At 48.6% G+C, this 18259-nt stretch overlaps 1 protein-coding gene across 2 annotated transcripts in view; it reads right to left on the bottom strand.

Annotated features, from left to right (window-relative positions):
* Positions 1–2103: 2103 nt before the first annotated feature.
* ADRA1D (adrenoceptor alpha 1D) overlaps positions 2104–18259 on the bottom strand; it is an 83970-nt gene continuing 67814 nt past the window's right edge. For both annotated transcript variants that reach the window (XM_048509819.1, XM_048509821.1), the window contains one exon: positions 2104–3687. In XM_048509819.1, coding sequence (XP_048365776.1) covers positions 3113–3687 — 575 coding nt within the window. In that variant the 3' untranslated portion in view covers positions 2104–3112. The remainder of the gene's footprint in view (positions 3688–18259) is intronic.

The raw sequence follows: 18259 nt of genomic DNA, 5'->3' as shown, positions 1-18259 counted from the left end.
TTTGGGGGCAGGATTTATAGGAAACCGCAGCAGCATACGATGCCACAGCTCCGTGGTGGCGAACCTTTGGCAGTCCAAATGTTATGGACTACAATTCCCATCAGCCCCTGCCAGCATGGCCAATTGTAGGGGCTGATGGGAATTGTAGTCCATAACATCTGGAGTGCCAAAGGTTCGCCACCATTGCTGCTTGTACTCTCCAAAGCAACCTCTTTCTTCAGGGGGGCTGATCTCTGTCATTTGAAACCTAGATTGGCAGGTGCTTAAAGGGCCGGGGTCTGCATCCTGTGGCTCTTTCAGCCTTATACTGCGGCTCCGCATGGTCTGGAGGTCGGAGGGTAGTGTGGGCGTGTTCCCCCAGCCCCCCTGAGCAGCGCTGGAAGGTAAGGCGAGTGGAGGGGCCAAACCGGAGGCAGCTCCATGTGGAGCCGCCTCTCCGGCTTGGTAGATCATTGGAGCCGTGGAAAACGGGTCCAAATGGCTCTTTGGGTGGTAAAGGTTGCTGACCCCTGTTACAGGGGGTGAGGGACCCCCCATTTTGGCCCCTCCTCCTGGCACTTTCAATTGGTTAGTGAGAGACTTACGAGAGATAAATTTACATCTCTGATTGGTTGCTATGGAGACAACAATGTCACTTCCAGCAGTGAAGTCACCATGTGGCCGGCATTGTGGGAGACGCTCCAGTATTGGGGCAAAAACTCTATGATAAAAATGGCTTCCACCACAGAGTTTTTGCCCCAATACCAGAACGTCTTCCGTGACATTGCTTACGCAAGTGATGACGTCACATCGAAAGTTGTGTTCTCGTGTCACTGTTGGTCTCCCTCTGCAGTTGGCAAGTCCCCACCCGACCCCCATTTCTTGCTGGTTACCAAGGGGAACTGGGCAACCCTATGGAAATCTCAAGGGCCCACCTGGAGGTTGGAAACTTTATAATGGTACCCACCAATGCAACGTATCAGATCACTGAACTATTCAGCCCCCTCCCAGATAATCCTTGGTAGCATCTGTAGCAGCTTTATCTGAAGCAAAGAGCTTGGCGACAGGGCAGAGATGGAATCAAGGAACTACTCATATTTCTGACCTGAAATTGGAGGGTTGAACAAAGCATTAAAAATCGCAGATTCTTGACTTTATTCTACTGTCTCTGCACAAGGCAAGCAGGTGGGTTTTCAGCCATCGACATGTTTGGGGCAAATCAATTTTGACTCCCGGGACTGAAACATCATGTCTGTTGAACCTTCAAAACTGTCAAATACAGGTTTAGGAATCTGAACCCTGATACCCAAACGGGAATGTTTCGAAACATAAAATGCGGACTTCAAAACGTATCTCGAATCCAGAGTTTAATCTTTAGCCAGAGAATAGCTCTGAAGTTTGTTTTTCTACACCTGGGTCCCGGATCTGCCTATTAAAAAGGGAACCTCCCTCTGAACATGGGCAGAATCCTTTCAGCGAAGAACGATAACCAGCCAGAAGAGGAGACAGCATAGGATTTCCAGATGGGTGAAGGGAAGCCCACACAAATGTAATGCACAATCAGGTATGAATAATCAATAGTCACTAAAGCAAAGTGATTGTCACCACATTCTCGTAACCAACTGGAAAGAGAAAGAAGCTTAGAAATTATACATTAAGAAAATGTCGAGTGGTGGAGCTCACGGGAAGCCAAGTGTTGGGGGGAGGGGAGGTAGGGGTGTCAGCTTGGGGGGGGCGCAGCTTGGAGAGGGCGGGGTTTGGAGAGGACAGGAGCCCCAGAAGGACACACTTCCACAGAATCCACCCTCCAGAGCATCCATTTTCTCCAGGGAATTAATCTCTGGGGCTTTCCCGACTTACCTTCTGCTGCGCGCTACTCCGGGAAAGTAGCTACTCCGGGAAAGTAGCGCGGGGTCCAGTGGCGCTCCCCACTTGCAAGGGCGGCAGCCACACAGCCGCCCCGACACTGCCGCTCTTGCACCACCTCAGCGCACGTCATTCCTGGCGCTGAAGAAATGGCACCTTTTGATGACCCCGCGCGGAGCGGAGCGCGGGGTCGTGGGGAACCCCGAGAGCGTGCCAGGAATGACGCGCGCCGAGGGGGCACGAGAGCGGCGCGCAGCAGAAGGTGAGTGGGGAAAGCCCCTCTGTCGTCTGGAGATGATCTGGAATTCTGGACAATCCCCAGGCTCCACCTGGAGGTTGGCATCCTTAGGTGAACCACCCTACATGTCACCATGTGCTATAGTTCCCTGTCTCCCCCAGGGGTGACGTTTGCTTCAGAGCATCCACTAGATGCCTGTGCTGTGGACCCTGCTTTCCTGTCTTCGGCTGTGTCAGGATTTTGGAAAACTGCTCTCGGCTGCAGAATTCTGAATTCTTAAGACTCAGGGGCCTTGCATTTTAAAAGCAAGTTTCTAGACCTCATTGTTTCTGCAATTTACGTTTGAAAGTGGGAACCAGTTAAAAAAAAGAGAGAGAGAGAGAGAGAGATACTGCCTCTTTCCTGGCAAATGCGGCAAGAGAGATTCTTTTAGGACAATCTCTTTTTCTCGTCAAGCCAAACGCACATAATACCTGTTCGATCAGGGGTGTTCTGTGCTCTGATTGGCTACCTGTTCTATCTCTTCCATCTCGTTCCTCTCCGACCACACATTTGCTCTTTTCCCTTCTGTTCGTGGGTGGCCTCCAAACCCAGCATTCCGCCATGAACAGAATAAAACTTACCAGTCGGACAAGTTTAAGCAAAATCCCTATTCCTTTGCATAATTTATTCCTGAACCTGGGCATATCATCAGGGATTTCATGGTAACACGTGTGAAGGGTTTGGGGCAGAGTATGGAGAACGTTGCCTTTCTAGTGAAGGTACCACCCCTACCTACTAGGAGAAACAGGTATTCCCACTGCCGCCATTCCAAACCCTGTGCCCTGTCCCGAAGTCTGTATGGATTGATTGTCCATGTGGCTAGTTGCATTTCCTCTCCACGCAGTGTTCATCCATGTTCATGATGCTGTGATTGTACAGTTCCGTCACCTTCTGGAGTCTTCCACTCGGGATCCGACTACATCAGGTGACCGCATGCAAGATAGAGACCAAGCAGAATGGAACCCCCAGCGTTTATCCCTGTAGGCATTAAATATCTGTTTCACTGAGACCACGGGACTCTGAGTCCGTCAATTCATCGTACATTGGGTAGTCGATGGACTCCATGAATTCACTGGGAATCCCTATGGAGACAGATTCCACCTCGGTTCTGTACGAGGCCGTCACGCCCCCTTTGGCGGAGCCTCCCCGTATCTTGTTTGAGAGGCTGTTCATTTTTTCTTTCAGTTGCGTTGTCGGTTTTTGGAAAGGGGAGAACATTCTCCACCTCTTGAAGCTCAGAGTTCTCCTCTTGCTGGGTCGTTCCAGGCTGCCGGAGTTTAAGATGAAGGAGCCGTTGAGGGTAGAAATCCTGGACCTCGATTCCCCGTCCGAGTCTTGCCCGCCGCCGTTGATGGAGACTCCCCGCCAGTGATTGCCGTAGACCCTCCAGATGGGCCGCCTCCTCCGCCGACACTGGCATTTCAGAAGCCGGATGAAAGCTCTCTTGAACTCTTTGCTCGAGCACGGGTAGATGATGGGGTTCACGCAGCTGTTGAAGTAGCCCAGCCAGAAGATGATCTTGAAAACGATCTCGGAGGGCTTCAGAGAAGGAAAATAGGCACCTGAAAGGAAGACGCAGACAGACACAAAGCACATTAGAATGGCTTCGCTGCATCCGATCCTGAGCTATCTAGACTCACATTCAATATGAACAAATTGGCTCTATAGCGATGTTCTAGGGTTTCACTATGGTCTTTACCACAGAGGTTAAAAGGTAAGAGTCTGTGGCTCAGTGGTACATAAGAACATAAGAACAAGCCAGCTGGATCAGACCAGAGTCCATCTAGTCCAGCTCTCTGCTACTCGCAGTGGCCCACCAGGTGCCTTTGGGAGCTCACAGGCAGGAGGTGAAAGCAATGGCCTTCTGCAGCTGTTGCTCCCGAGCACCTGGACTGTTAAGGCATTTGCAATCTCAGATCAAAGAGGATCAAGATTGGTAGCCATAAATCGACTTCTCCTCCATAAATCTGTCCAAGCCCCTTTTAAAGCTATCCAGGTTAGCGGCCATCACCACCTCCTGTGGCAGCATATTCCAAACACCAATCACACGTTGTGTGAAAAAATGTTTCCTTTTATTAGTCCTAATTCTTCCCCCCAGCATTTTCAATGGATGCCCCCTGGTTCTAGTATTGTGAGAAAGAGAGAAAAATGTCTCTCTATCAACATTTTCTACCCCATGCATAATTTTATAGACTTCAATCATATCCCCCTTCAGACGTCTCCTCTCCAAAGAGTCCCAAACGCTGCAGCCTCTCCTCATAAGGAAGGTGCTCTAGTCCCTCAATCATCCTCGTTGCCCTTCTCTGCACTTTTTCTATCTCTTCGATATCCTTTTTGAGATGTGGCGACCAGAACTGAACACAGTACTCCAAGTGTAGTCGCACCACGGCTTTAGATAAGGGCATGACAATCTTTGCAGTCATGCCCTTATAAAAAGCAGTGGTGCGACCGCACTTGGTAGAACATCTGCTTGGAATGCAGGAAACCCTGGGTTCGATTTCTGAAGATGCCAGCTAAAACATTTAGTTGGAAGCTGATGCAGAAGACTTCTGCCTGAGATGCTGCCAGTCTTAGACAATATTGACCTTGATGGACCAAGGGTATATCTATTCAGAGCTTTTTTTTGGTACACAAAAATGGTGCCAGTACTTCTATATAAGGTTGCTTTAGTTCCCGCCAGTTCCCACCACAGTACTTATGGGATCCTCTGGAGATGCCAGCCACAGATGCAGGTGAAACATCAGGAGAAAATGCTACTGGAACACAGCCATACAACCCAGAAAACCCACAACACCCCATTTTGGCATTTTCCCAATAAGTGTTTGGAGCCCCATGTGACCCGGACATGATTTGGCACCTAGAAAATTAAGTCGCTCGGAGCAGATTATTTCTGGAACCAAACCGTATGTGCGAGAGTCTGTGTGACCTGCCCTCCTTAAAAGAAAATTTGCAGGGAGATTTCTCTGCTGAAATCCTTCTGTAAACTGAACTCTAACACTGTAATCCTTCCAGAGTCATCTCCTTGGTTAAAAAAAATATTGAAAAAAATGAAAAATGTGAGCAGAACACAGAGTTTATCTTTTGGCTGTGGCGTAATATTTATGGACACATGGTAATGGGTTTCTTCATAGATAGGAGCTGTCATTTGATAATAAGGTCCAGTACGTCACAACCCCCTACTGTGACCAGCAGGTGGCCCCGGTGTGTTCCTTTACACGCTCGATGGCTACTGCCCAGGGAAATCTAAGAATAACTTTCTGACTCAATCTGAATGTCTTTTAATTTTAGATGAATCATGACGCTGCGTGACTGTGGTGTTAATCTGTATTATGGGTAAATAACATTAGCTTCCAAGGTGCTGGCGCTAAACTCTTGGTGTCAAAACAACTCAGAGGGAAGCGTTTTGCTGTCGCGAAGCACAGAAACCAGAATCACGCCGGAAAAGGAGAGTAAGGAAGAAAAGAATCGCTCGGTATGACAGCAAGTGTCCAGAGCCTGCTAAGAACGTCATTAATTGTGGGATTCCAAACGATGGGAGCTCATAATCCTGTGCTTAAGTCATCGTTCTACCTTATACCGAGTCAGCTACTTGGTTGATCAGGGTCAGCATTCTCTATTTCTGACTAGCAGTAGCTCCCCGGGGGTCTCAGGTCGATAATTTTCACATCCACAGCCCTTTTGACTGGAGATGCCAGGGATCAGAAGCATACTATGGGAAAATGGAACCTGGGGCAACATCTGCTCTGGGTGACCCCTGCCCCCACCAGAGGCGCACCATGGGTAAATGGCGCCCGGAGACAAATTGTCTCCAGGATGCCCCCCAGGCTCTGCCCCACTGCCACCCCGGCTCCGCCCCTGATGCCCCCAGGCTCCACCCATTGACCCCGGCCCATGTCACCATGGACATGGGCAAGGTCTAGGGTGCCCACCTCCCCTCCCTCTGCCAGCTGGGCTCTTCAGTCTCTTCTGACTGGGGAGGGGAGGGAGGAGGGAGGAGGGAGTCCAGGGGGGGTTGAGGGTGCATGGAGGCAGCAGGAAGTCCTGCTGCCTCATCGTTCCCTAGCGATGTTCCTCGAATGACACAAAATAGGGTTGGAGGCACACGAAAAACGACTGAGGCAGCAGGGACTTCCTGGTCAAAATGCGTGGGGGACCACCTTGCCTCCCCCCACGCCTTGACCATTGTAGAGGGAGAAGCTCCCGGGGACTTCAGAGGTGTGTACCCCTTTGTCCCTTTGGGTAGATACGCCACTGGCCCTCACACCCCCTGCCCCTGCGCCCCCACTTACCTTTGGAAGCCGCAAGAGCTGGCCTGCAGGGAGGCTGGGGGGAGGGGCTTGGCAGTGAGCTGGCCTCCCGGGAGGTCGGGGTAGGTGGAGCCAGCCTGCGGCCATGGCAAACATCTCACCCCGGCATGAGGGGAGCGGGGACCCGGCCAGCAGCTGTCGCCCCCTCATGGCATGCGCCTGGGGACATGGGTTACCCCATGTCCCCATTAGCAGTATGCCACTGCCGGGGAATCAAACCTGCGAGTGTCAGGATGGAGAGTTGATACTCTGCCACGGAGCCACGGGCTCTCCTTCCAACTGTTCAGGGCTAGGGTCCGTTGTGAGCCTCCTGTGGTACTTCTGTATGCTGATCTCCTGGGGAACAGATAGGGTTCCCAGCTTCTAGGTATCGTAGAAAGCCAGCGAGGTGACATGATTAACAGCAGGTGAACTCTGATCTGGAGAACTGTGTTTGATTCCCCACTCCTCCACATGAAGCTTGCCATATTACATCCCCTTTGAGCACCCTCCCTCTCCCCAAACTTTGCCCTCCCTGGCAATGAGCCCAAATTTTAACCTCTACATCACAATGAGAGCAGCGGACTCTAATCTGGAGGACTGGGTTTGTTTCCCCACTCCTCCATATGAAGCCTGCTGGGTGACCTTGGGTCACAGTTCTCTCCGAACTCTCTCAGCCCCACCTACCTCACAAGGCACCTGTTGGGAGAAGAAGGGAAGGAATTTGTAAGCTGCCTTGAGTTTCCTTAAAGGAGGGAAAGGGGGGCATAAATACAGATGCAGACCAAACATCAGGAGAAAATACTACTGGAACATGGCCATACAACCGGGAAACCCACAACACCCTAGTGATTCTGGCTGTGAAAGCCTTCGACGACACATTTTCTAATTGCAGGCAGCCAATAATTTTTCACATAGGAGAACTTTCAAGCTAGAGATGCCATCAGAACAACCAGTTCCGATGGTGGGATTCAAGTAATTTAACCTCTGGTTGTTTACAAACACCATTTTAACAACCGGTTCTGTCGAAGTGGTGTGAACCTGCTGAATCCCACCACTGGAAAGAAGAAGAAGAAGAAGAAGAAGAAGAAGAAGAAGAAGAAGAAGAAGAAGAAGAAGAAGAAGAAGAAGAAGAAGAAGAACAAGAAGAAGAACAAGAACAAGAACAAGAACAAGAACAAGAACAAGAAGAAGAAGAAGAAGAAGAAGAGTTTGGATTTATATCCCCCTTTTCTCTCCTGCAGGAGACTCAAAGGGGCTTACAATCTCCTTGCTCTCCCCCACACAACAAACACCCTGTGAGGTGGGTGGGGCTGAGAGAGCTCCAAAGAAGAAGAAGAAGAAGAAGAGGAAGAGGAGGAGTTTGGATTTATATCCCCCCTTTCTCTCCTGCAGGAGACTCAAAGGGGCTTACAATCTCCTTGCTCTTCCCCCCCCCCACAACAAACACCCTGTGAGGTGGGTGGGGCTGAGAGAGCTCCATAGAGCTGTGACTAGCCCAAGGTCACCCAGCTGGCATGTGTGGGAGTGTACAGGCTAATCTGAATTCCCCAGATAAGCCTCCACAACTCAAGCGGTAGAGCTGGGAATCAAACCCGGTTCCTCCAGATCAGAGTGCACCTGCTCTTACCCCCCAGATAAACCGCCCAGAGAATCCCCTCTGGGGATACCCCCCAGAGAAACGCTTCCTGCCAGTGGGAGTGGTCTCCAGGCTTTATTTGGATGCTGGCAAACCTAAAGGAATCCTTTAGATAAAGAGGATGGTTTGCCCACGACCCCTCAAAATGTTGGAGCTGTCTCTGTGGCGCACCGTGCTTTCGCCGGGTCCCTTCTCCTCTCCCACTCTCTGGCTGGTGTCTAAAGGGAGCGTTTTTTCTTCTCTTTCCTGGTTGGTGTCCAAGAAGAGCATCAGCCTCCCCGTTCCAACCTTGTCAGCTCAAATACAAGATCGCTATTTGCTCCTTGGCGTTCATGACTTGAGACCGTTACAGATTCGCCCAAGCACAAAAAGAGACTGGGGCTAGAAAGGGCTGTCAAGTCACAGTAGACTTACGGGAACCAAGTGGCAAGAAATGTTGAGAGGTGGTTTGCTGTTGCCTGCCTCTGTGTAATGAGCCAGGACGTCTCTGTCGGTCTCCCATCCTAGTACTAACCAGGACCGACCCTGCTTAGCTTCTAAGATCTGATAAGACTCTTTAGTTTGGAGAGGAGATGTCTGAGGGGGGATAGGATTGAAGTCTATAAAATTATGCATGGGGTAGAAAATGTTGACAGAGAGACATTTTTCTCTCCTTCTCACAATACTAGAACCAGGGGGCATCCATTGAAAATGCTGGGGGGAAGAATTAGGACTAATAAAAGGAAACACTTCTTCACGCAACGTGTGATTGGTGTTTGGAATATGCTGCCACAGGAGGTGGTGATGGCCGCTAACCTGGATAGCTTTAAAAGGGGCTTGGACAGATTTATGGAGGAGAAGTCAATCTATGGCTACCAATCTTGATCCTCCTTGATCTGAGATTGCAAATGCCTTAGCAGACCAGGTGATCGGGAGCAACAGCCGCAGAAGGCCATTGCTTTCACCTCCTGCACGTGAGCTCCCAAAGGCACCTGGTGGGCCACTGCGAGTAGCAGACAGCTGGACTAGATGGACTCTGGTCTGATCCAGCAGGCTAGTCCTTATGTTCTTATGTTCTTATAATGAAAGGCTATCAGCTTGTCTGAATGATGGATTCTGCCCAGGTCAAATATAATGGGTGTAGGACATCATTCATTCATTCATTCATTCATTCATTCATTCATTCATTCATTCATTCATTCATTCATTCATTCATTCATTCATTCATTCATTCATTCATTTCCATTTTTAATCCGCCCTCCCCCAGAGGGCTCAGGGCGGTGTACATCAACATCATATAAATACAAACTATTATACAAACTATTTTGGGTGGGTGCAAGGAGGACTGCACAATCCCATTCCCAAAATGAGTTTGGCTCGTTTTATTCCCCCCATGCCAGGATTTTCAAAAATAAAAAAACCCAGCAATCTTTTTTGCACAATCCCGGGTTGGAGGCATTCCCGCACAAACACAACAGCTAGGAGACACTTTATTCCCCTCCCACCCATTCATTTTAGGTTCTGTGCCGTTCACTGTCAGGGAGAATCCGCCCACCTGCCATTCTGTACAGGTTGCCCAAGAGGTTGTGGGCAGATTCTCCGAGTGCCCAACACAGTGACGTAGCGCCAACAAGGCGGGGAGAGGGTGTGTGTGTGCAATGCCCTGCGTGGTGCCGCACTGCCAAAAGCACTGCCAAAACTTTTAGCCATTCCTCCTAAAGGAGAGGTTCTAAACTTTGATTGTTTTGGGTTGCCCCTTTCTCCGATATCCATTTTGAGAAGGGAAAACCAGAACCATACACAGTATTCCAAAGGCAGCTCTTCTAGAGATCTGCCCAACTCCTGTTGGCTCCAGGGTCTGATCACTTAACTTACTCTGAAAGAGGATGCCCATTGCATCTCTGTATGAGTCACTGTTCTTGGATGGCAGAATTACCTACTCACAATGGCGGACTATTGTATCTCTTTGAAGTAGGATGATATGTGTGCATTCTGATTAAGATTGATTTTCCCCACTGACTAATTTGGTTGATTTACTGATTAAAGTAATGAACTCTTCTCCCAAAGCAGGCTCTGTTGGGAAGTTCTCTTGCAGAAACCCCATTGAAAATATGCAAGATCATGACTATGATTTTGTTGATCTCCCTTTCATTGCTCATGACAGCTTCCTCAAATCCAGTTCCAGAAGGGTGCAAAATGGAGAAGATGCCAAACTGTGAAGTGAAAAAGTGCTGTTCAGATTTATGGGACAGTGGATTTATTTTACTGTCAGTGATGATGGCCGTTCCATCTCTGGATGAGTCAGTGTTCTGCGATGGCAGAATTACCTGCCTCAGAGAGGCTGGCTATTGCATCTATGTATGAGTCACTGGAATGGCCTCTATCCAGTGGTGGGATCCAAAAATTTTAGTAACAGGTTCCCATGGTGGTGGGATTCAAACAGTGGCGTAGCGCTAATAGGGCTGGGTGGGGCACAATGTGGGCGTGGCCGGTAATTTCGGGGGCGGGGCATTGCTGGGCGGGGCTGTGGCAAGGACGCAGCCTGCATACCGGTCCTTACAGTGAGGAAATCGTAATGCACGCATGAGCATGGGCTGCCACTTGCGACACCGGTGCACCTCTCATGCTGTAGAACTGCTTCAAGTTCTGTGCGCTACTGCTGAGAGGAGGGGCGTAACTAAGGCAAAAATCATGTGGCAAAATCACCCATTAGTAACCCCCTCTCGGCACACACAATTAGTAACCTACTCTCGGGAACCTGTGAGAACCTGCTGGATCCCACCTCTGCCTCTATCCCATTCATGGTCCTAACTACTGCAGCCACTCATTTAGGCATGGGCTTCACTAAAATAAGGCCTTTTTGTATGTCTTTCAATTAATCCTTTTCAGGTATGCAACTGAACTATGCCTCTGCATTTAATTCAGGAAAAAAAATGAGTCAGCTTTTAGAAGTTTAGGAACTTTGGAATGCCTGGAGGGACTGGGCGGGATCACATCCCTAATAATGATGAAAGAGAGACGCCCTCGTACAAAATCATTGGGCTTTAATCTTGCAATCTGACGGAGGGACGCAGTCAGAATCTTTGAGCGTCCTCCGCTGGCTGCCGCAATTGGCACGAAGCCAATCCTTCTGCAAGGGCACTCGGGATCGTCTGCCCTGAATTCCAGATTGGCCAGGAGGAGCTCTCTGCCAGCATAATTGGTCTCTTGACCACGTTCCATGAGACTTCTTTGCAAAATCCACTTTTTCTGCAAAAAAAAACAACAACAAACTCACACAGGGGGCCCCAGAGATTTTAGCACGCCTTCCCGAGTGCTGCTAGGCTCTTGCGATGCTAATGAGTGCCGGTTCTTGCCATGGTTTCTGCCGTGTCCTGATTGCCTTCCCTGTTCGGGCAGGATATGTCTTTTGAGTTTTAGAAAGATAGAATCACAGAGTTGGAAGAGGCCACAAGGGCCATCCAGTCCAGCCCCCTGCAATGCAGGAACACACCATCAAAGCACTGCTGACAGATGGCCATCCAGCCTCTCTTCAAAAACCTCCAGACTCCACCACACTCTGAGGTTGTGCATTCCACTGTCGAACAGCCCTGACGGTCAGGAGGCTTTTCCTGATGTGTAGGTGGAGCGGGTGTTGCCCTGCATTGGATGTTTCATTATTTCGATAGCGTGAACATTGCACAAGTGATTAAAGGTGAGAGGCTATTGTGGGCCTTTTATAAATGTAGATGATTTTCATTTGTAATAATTACCTATGTCAGTGGTGGCGAACCTATGGCATGGATGCCAGAGGTGGCACTCAGAGCCCTCTCTGTGGGCACACGCAAACAGAGTGCCCCCCCCCCACACATCTAGGCTGGCCTGGGCCACTGGGCTCGATTATTAGCATTAAACTTCAGACCTAGTTTTGGGGAAGCAGTGTAGGTAACCCTGTTAAGCGCTGTTCAACCCCACTGATTTTCATGCGCAGAACTAAAGTGTGATTCTTTACCTGGTAGTAAGCTTGGCTGCTGGCAACGAGGCTTGCTTCTAAGTAAGCCCTCCTAGGGTCATGATTCACCCATTGGAAGAGTTGCATGGTTGCTTCAAAGCAAAGCCACCGACTACCACCAAGCTTACTCCTGAGTAACGCACGCCTCAGAGCCAACCGTTTTTTCTAAACGAAAACCTCAGCATTCAGGTTAAATTGCCGCGTTGGCACTTTGCGATAAAGAAGTGGGTTTTGGGTTGCAGTTTGGGCACTCGGTCTCAGAAAGGTTCGCCATCACTGACCTATGTGTTTTTGAAATGTATCAGTTCTATATTTAGCGGCCCCTTCAACCACTTCTTGACCTTTTAGGTATTTCTAGTTTGTGGGGTTCGGTTTACTCCCCTCCTTTGTTGTTTGTGACTTGGGGGTGGAAACCTGGGGACGGAAAGGGGTTTGGGTTAGGGCGGGACCTCTGCAGATGATGATGTCATAGGCTCCACCTTCCAAAGCAACCATTTTACTCTAGGGGAAGAAGCTGTTTTGCCCGGAGATGAGTTGCAATTCCCAGAGATCTCCAGACCCCACCTGAATGTTGGCAACCCCAAGCTGCGGTCATGGATGGCGTGCCCGTGCTACTGTAACCCCCATGCTCAGAATGGGTTGACCCAGAAAGGGGTGGAGACTCAAAGCAGCAAGAGGCTGCAGCAGACCTCATGTAGTTGGAGGAGACGAGGCTACCAGACTCGGACCTTGGTTGTATAAGCCCTGAACACCTTGTTAAGGTAACTGCAATATTGTTGGGAACTACTGGGAAGGTAGTTGTTTGTTTTTGCTATGTTGTAAATGTTGGAGTTTATTGTTTCAGGGTTGCTTTTTATGTTTGTGATGGGTGAGAGTTCTCCTGGAAACCTTCACCATGTTGAATCCTGTCCACCAAGCCCTTGGAGTCTTCAGGAGCCAACCCACTTGCAAAGAAGAATTGGACTTGGCAGTATCAGTAGACTGTAACTAGAAGGACTTGTAAATGCAACCTGAACAGGACCTTGAAGTGTGATGTTAAATGTTGATGTTACATGTTAAGAAAGTAAACCATTTTGTTTTTAAAATTTGTTGTTGCAAACTCATTCCAAGTTCTGCCCCACAGAACCCACAGATAGAGGTTACACTACCACCAGCACTGTCCTCGGAGAGACATCAAATCGGTACAAATGGATTGATCGCAAGCATTCGCCTGGCGCATCTGCATTCTGCTCACTTGTGCCAAGTGGAGAGCCCAAAAGTATTGTGCGAGAAGCCGCCGCATTCAAGACAGGGGGCCCTTCCCTTCTGGCTTTACGTTCAGCCACAGAAAATGTACGAGGCTACTCCTGACCGGGCCTCTAAATGCCCTGTTACGCAACCAAAGTGAGATTTATTCTGACGGGCCCTCCCAGCTCTGCGGAGGAAAGGCAGCGAGAGAGCTGGTGCGTGTTGCTGTGTGAATCAAACCAGCTGATCAAGGGCTGGCGGATTTCAAAAGGCAACGATCGAACTTTGCCAGCGGCTTGGCGCCCTCTTCTTTCCTTTGGTCCATGTTTGTCCTGAAAGCAGCTCCTTTGCTGCAAATGGATTTGCACCAGGGGAGAACTTGGGCCCTCGGCCCGCGTAGGCCTGAGAGAGCCATTAAGCTCTTCCGCAAATTGAAACTTGGAGCAGCGAAAGGGCCCCGGCGCTATTTGTCATCTGCTAAGTCAGCCGAGCTTAACGGCCGGAGCGAAGAGGTCCTCTTTTGGCAATGAAGTGCGGCAGATGAAGAAACTCCCTCGGGCCCATGGGGTGAATCTGCCTGCCCATGGCGGCACGGTCTCCATCGCAAAGGACTAGGCTTCTCATGCTCCCAGTCAGGGTGGGGGAATGCCCTGTGTCCCTCCTACCTGTTACCTGCTGCTGTTCAGAGCAGCGGCAGGAGAAAAATACACCCTTCCCATTACACTAACTGTGGCAGTGTGGTGTAGTGGTTAAGAGCAGGGGGATTCTAATCCGGAGAACTGGGTTTGATTCCCCACTCCTCCACCTGAGTGGTGGAGGCTTATCTGGTGAACCAGATGTGTTTTTCTGCACTCCTATATCTCTGCTGGGTGACCTTGGGCCAGTCACAGTTCTCTCGGAACTCTTTCAGCCCCACCTACCTCACAAGGCGTCTGTTGTGGGGAGAGGAAAGAAAAGTAGCCTGAAAGCCACCTTGTGTCCTTACAGAGGTGAGGTATAAATCCAAACTCTTCTTCTAATTAATAAGCTCACCATGAGTCCATAGTGCCTTGATGGCACATATCACAAATATGTGCCTAGATCTGGTTTGGGACTGCACTGCAAGGTGGGCGTTGAAAAACTTTCTGCTTGCCAGGGAAAGATCAGGCAGACTGGGAGCAGTGTTCCTCAGAGCCAAAGAGTCAGGTGTAGTGGCTAGAGCAGGAGAGCTGAAGGTGAGTCACCTTGGTTGACTTCGTATCAGCGTCTCTCACTCTAGGGCTGCGAGGATACAGAGGGGGGAGATCATGTACCCCCCCCCGCCCCGCACAAGCTCTTTGCCAGAACAGAAGGCTTTTTAAAAAAATCAATAAAGCAACAAATAGGAGCCAGATGTCTGAAGGACCATCTCCTTTCATAAGAGCTTACAAACCAGCTGCACTCTCCTCGCCAAAATTGGGTTAATGGTTCCTTCGTTGCTCCAACACAAATTAAATCCACCGGATCCCATCGCTGCCGGCTTTTAGACTTGGCTGCAACAATTTCAATTTCAAAGGTTTCAAAGGTCAAAGGTTTCAAAATTCAGTTTCGATTTCCAACAATTTCGGAGGTTGTAAGTATGCGATACCTGGGCTGTGGGTTGCCTGTCCTGCGATTTGGAAGCCTTGTGCAAGATTTCTTGTAAAAATTGACTTGTTATCAGCTGCTGTAAGCTGTTTGGAAAACAGAAGAAGAAGAGTTTGGATTTATACCCCACCTTTCTCTTCTGTAAGGTGACTCAAGGTGGCTGACAAGCTCCTTTCTCTTCCTCTCCCCACAACAGACACCTTGTGAGGTAGGTGGGGCTGAGAGAGTTCTGAGAGAACTGTAACTAGCCCAAGGTCACCCAGAAGGAATGTAGGAGTGTGGAAACACATCTAGTTACACCAGATAAGCCTCCGCCACTCAGGTGGAAGAGTGGGGGATCAAACTTGGTTCTCCAGATTAGAATCCACCTGTACTCAACCGTGACACCACGCTGACTCAGCGTGGCCGTGTATAACTGTGTCAGAATAAAAGAATCTGTTTAAAGAGTGGAATGGGAGCAAACATCTCTGAAGGGTCCTTTCCCCTTACAAGATGCCATTCTCCAGGTGAGCCCAGCATCTTATTAATTCAATTGGGATAGGTGCAGCTGAAGTCAGTAATCATCAAAAATCTGTACCTAGTGGCTTAACGGACTGAATAGCAGCTTGTATTCCGCAAATTCTTTCAATAAAGGTCAATGAACTCAATATAACATAAACTCACGTCTATATTTTCTTGTTTCCAACTCATATGTTTAAACGCAACCTCTACTCGTGTGCTTAATCATAAACACACAGTTATAAATACAATAATTGACTGAACGTGACTTCAGTGTAGAAAATGGTCACACCAGACTCAAACACATGTAATCTTGTATTCCACCATAAGGTACTCAGCTAGTCAACCCCCAGGTTGGGTTTGACCCCGTGATTCACACTTCAATTGGGCCAAAGTTAAGGTGACCAGATGGTCACCTTTGTAAACCGGGACGAAATACGTTGATGTCGCAAGTACATCGTTTTCTGGGGGGAGCTCCCGTTTCCTGCCCTGTGACAGGGCGGGAAACGGGAGCACCCCAGAAGGCCGTGCTCCTGCAGCCGCGTGCGCGGGACTGTCCCGCCAAAAGCGGGACGTCTGGTCAGCCTAGCCAAAGTGCCTGTGTAAAATACAAATTATACAAGTAGTACAACGCACATAATTTTCATGTTTTTATGTTGTTTTTACGCTGCTGTTGTTCGCCGCCCTGAGCCCTACAGGGGAGGGCGGGGTACAAATAAGAAAATAAAATAAAATAAAAATAAATGGTTGTTTTTCCTTCCTTAAAGTAAATAAAAATCCTTGCACTCACTGAACTTCATAGACAATCCTTAAGATGCTTCCCAATTATTCTTGGTCATCCCTCCTAGAAAAATAAATGATGACCCAGCAAATGAATAACACTGTAATATACCCTGTTTCCCTGAATATAAGACATCTCCTGAAAATAAGACGTAGTAGAGGTTTTGCTAAAGTGTGAAATATAAGGCATCCCCCGAAAGTAAGACGTAGCAAAGTTTTTGTTTGGAAGCATGCCCGACGAACAGAACACAGAAAAATAAGACATCCCCTGAAAATAAGACATAGCGCATCTTTGGGAGCAAAAATTAATATAAGACACTGTCTTATTTTCGGGGAAACACCGGTACGTCTCATGTTTTACATGGTACTGGCATATAAAACCATACCAAGCGTAACAGCATAGGACCGCTGGACTCTCATGTCCAGCCTGTGTTTTTAAAAAGAGAAAACTGACATAGCAGCCACTTACACTTAAATGCCCCTGGCTGTCCTTAATGACCGACAGCTGTGAATGAAATTAAATTAAACATAAGACGAAAAGTCCAAAGCCTGATTTAATCCTCTTGGTGTGACACAGTCCAACTTAATGGTGTAGAAGGCTTGTCTTTGTAACTGTTTCGTTGATGTCAGACGCCCTGGGTTGGCAAGTGTCTCTATCGCCAGGAATTTCAAGGATACCAGAGGATGCTTTTCTTCCAGAAAATGGGACACCAAAGGAAAAGGAGGAGGAAGAAGAAGAGTTTGGATTTATACCCCACGTTTCTCTCCTGTGAGGAGACTCAAGGTGGCTTACAGGCTCCTTTCCCTTCCTCTCCCCACAACAGACACCTTGTGAGGCAGGTGGGGCTCAGAGAGTTCTGAGAGAACTGTGACTAGCCCAAGGTCACCCGGCAGGAATGTAGGAGTGCGGAAACACATTTGGTTCCACCAGATAAGCTTCTGCCACTTACGTGGAGGAGTGGGGAATCAAAGCCCGGTTCTCTGGTGTATTTGGGACCGTGATTTTAAGTTTTCCTAACATCATATAGATTGTTAAGGACATAAGAACATAAGAACAAGCCAGCTGGATCAGACCAGAGTCCATCTAGTCCAGCTCTCTGCTACTCGCAGTGACCCACCAGGTACCATTGGGAGCTCACATGCAGGATGTGAAAGCAATGGCCTTCTGCTGCTGCTGTTGCTCCCGAGCACCTGGACTGTTAAGGCATTTGCAATCTCAGATCAAGGAGGATCAAGATTGGTAGCCATTAATCGACTTCTCCTCCATAAATCTGTCCAAGCCCCTTTTAAAGCTATCCAGGTTAGTGGCCATCACCACCTCCTGTGGCAGCATATTCCAAACACCAATCACACGTTGCATGAAGAAGTGTTTCCTTTTATTAGTCCTAATTCTTCCCCCCAGCATTTTCAATGAATGCCCCCCTGGTTCTAGTATTGTGAGAAAGAGAGAAAAATTTCTCTCTGTCAACATTTTCTACCCCATGCATAATTTTATAGACTTCAATCATATCCCCCCTCAGCCGTCTCCTCTCCAAACTAAAGAGTCCCAAACGCTGCAGCCTCTCCTCATAGGGAAGGTGCTCCAGTCCCTCAATCATCCTCGTTGTTTAAATCAGAACATTTTCTGATTCCAAATTCCTTGGCAGAACCACATCACTGGTGCGCTATAGGTAGAAGCATTTTTGGTGAGGTCTCATAAGTTATTAACTACTTGCCCCGAGGAGCCCCTTTATAGTGGACAGGATGAAATTCTTTGTTTGGTTAAGCCTGGCTTTTGGTAGTCAGTAATGGACGCATCTCCTTTTGATTGTGTTCTGGTTGTGTTTTTTTTTTTTAAAGTGACATTTTTATGACTGTTTTTTTTTAAAATGATGGTATTCTGCATTTTAGGCCTTGCTTTGAATATGTGGATTGGTGGTATAAAAATCCAAAACGCAATTAAAAGATGAAGATCCTCCTTCTGGTCTTAAGTTTATGTATATGTTTGACTCTCTGTCTCTCTCTCCCCCCCCCTTCCTCTGGCCCGTTTCCAGCTATGGAAGATGGGAAATTCTGGGCCAGCAAACCAAATGGCCATTGTCAAAGGCCTGGGGAACGCCAGCTGTTATACTCTTGCAGAAAGCATGTCC

The sequence above is a fragment of the Sphaerodactylus townsendi genome, linkage group LG10 (assembly GCF_021028975.2).
Source record: "Sphaerodactylus townsendi isolate TG3544 linkage group LG10, MPM_Stown_v2.3, whole genome shotgun sequence".
Taxonomy (NCBI): domain Eukaryota; kingdom Metazoa; phylum Chordata; class Lepidosauria; order Squamata; family Sphaerodactylidae; genus Sphaerodactylus; species Sphaerodactylus townsendi.
The sequence above is the reverse complement of the archived record's forward strand: the minus strand, read 5'-3'. Positions and strand labels throughout refer to the sequence as shown.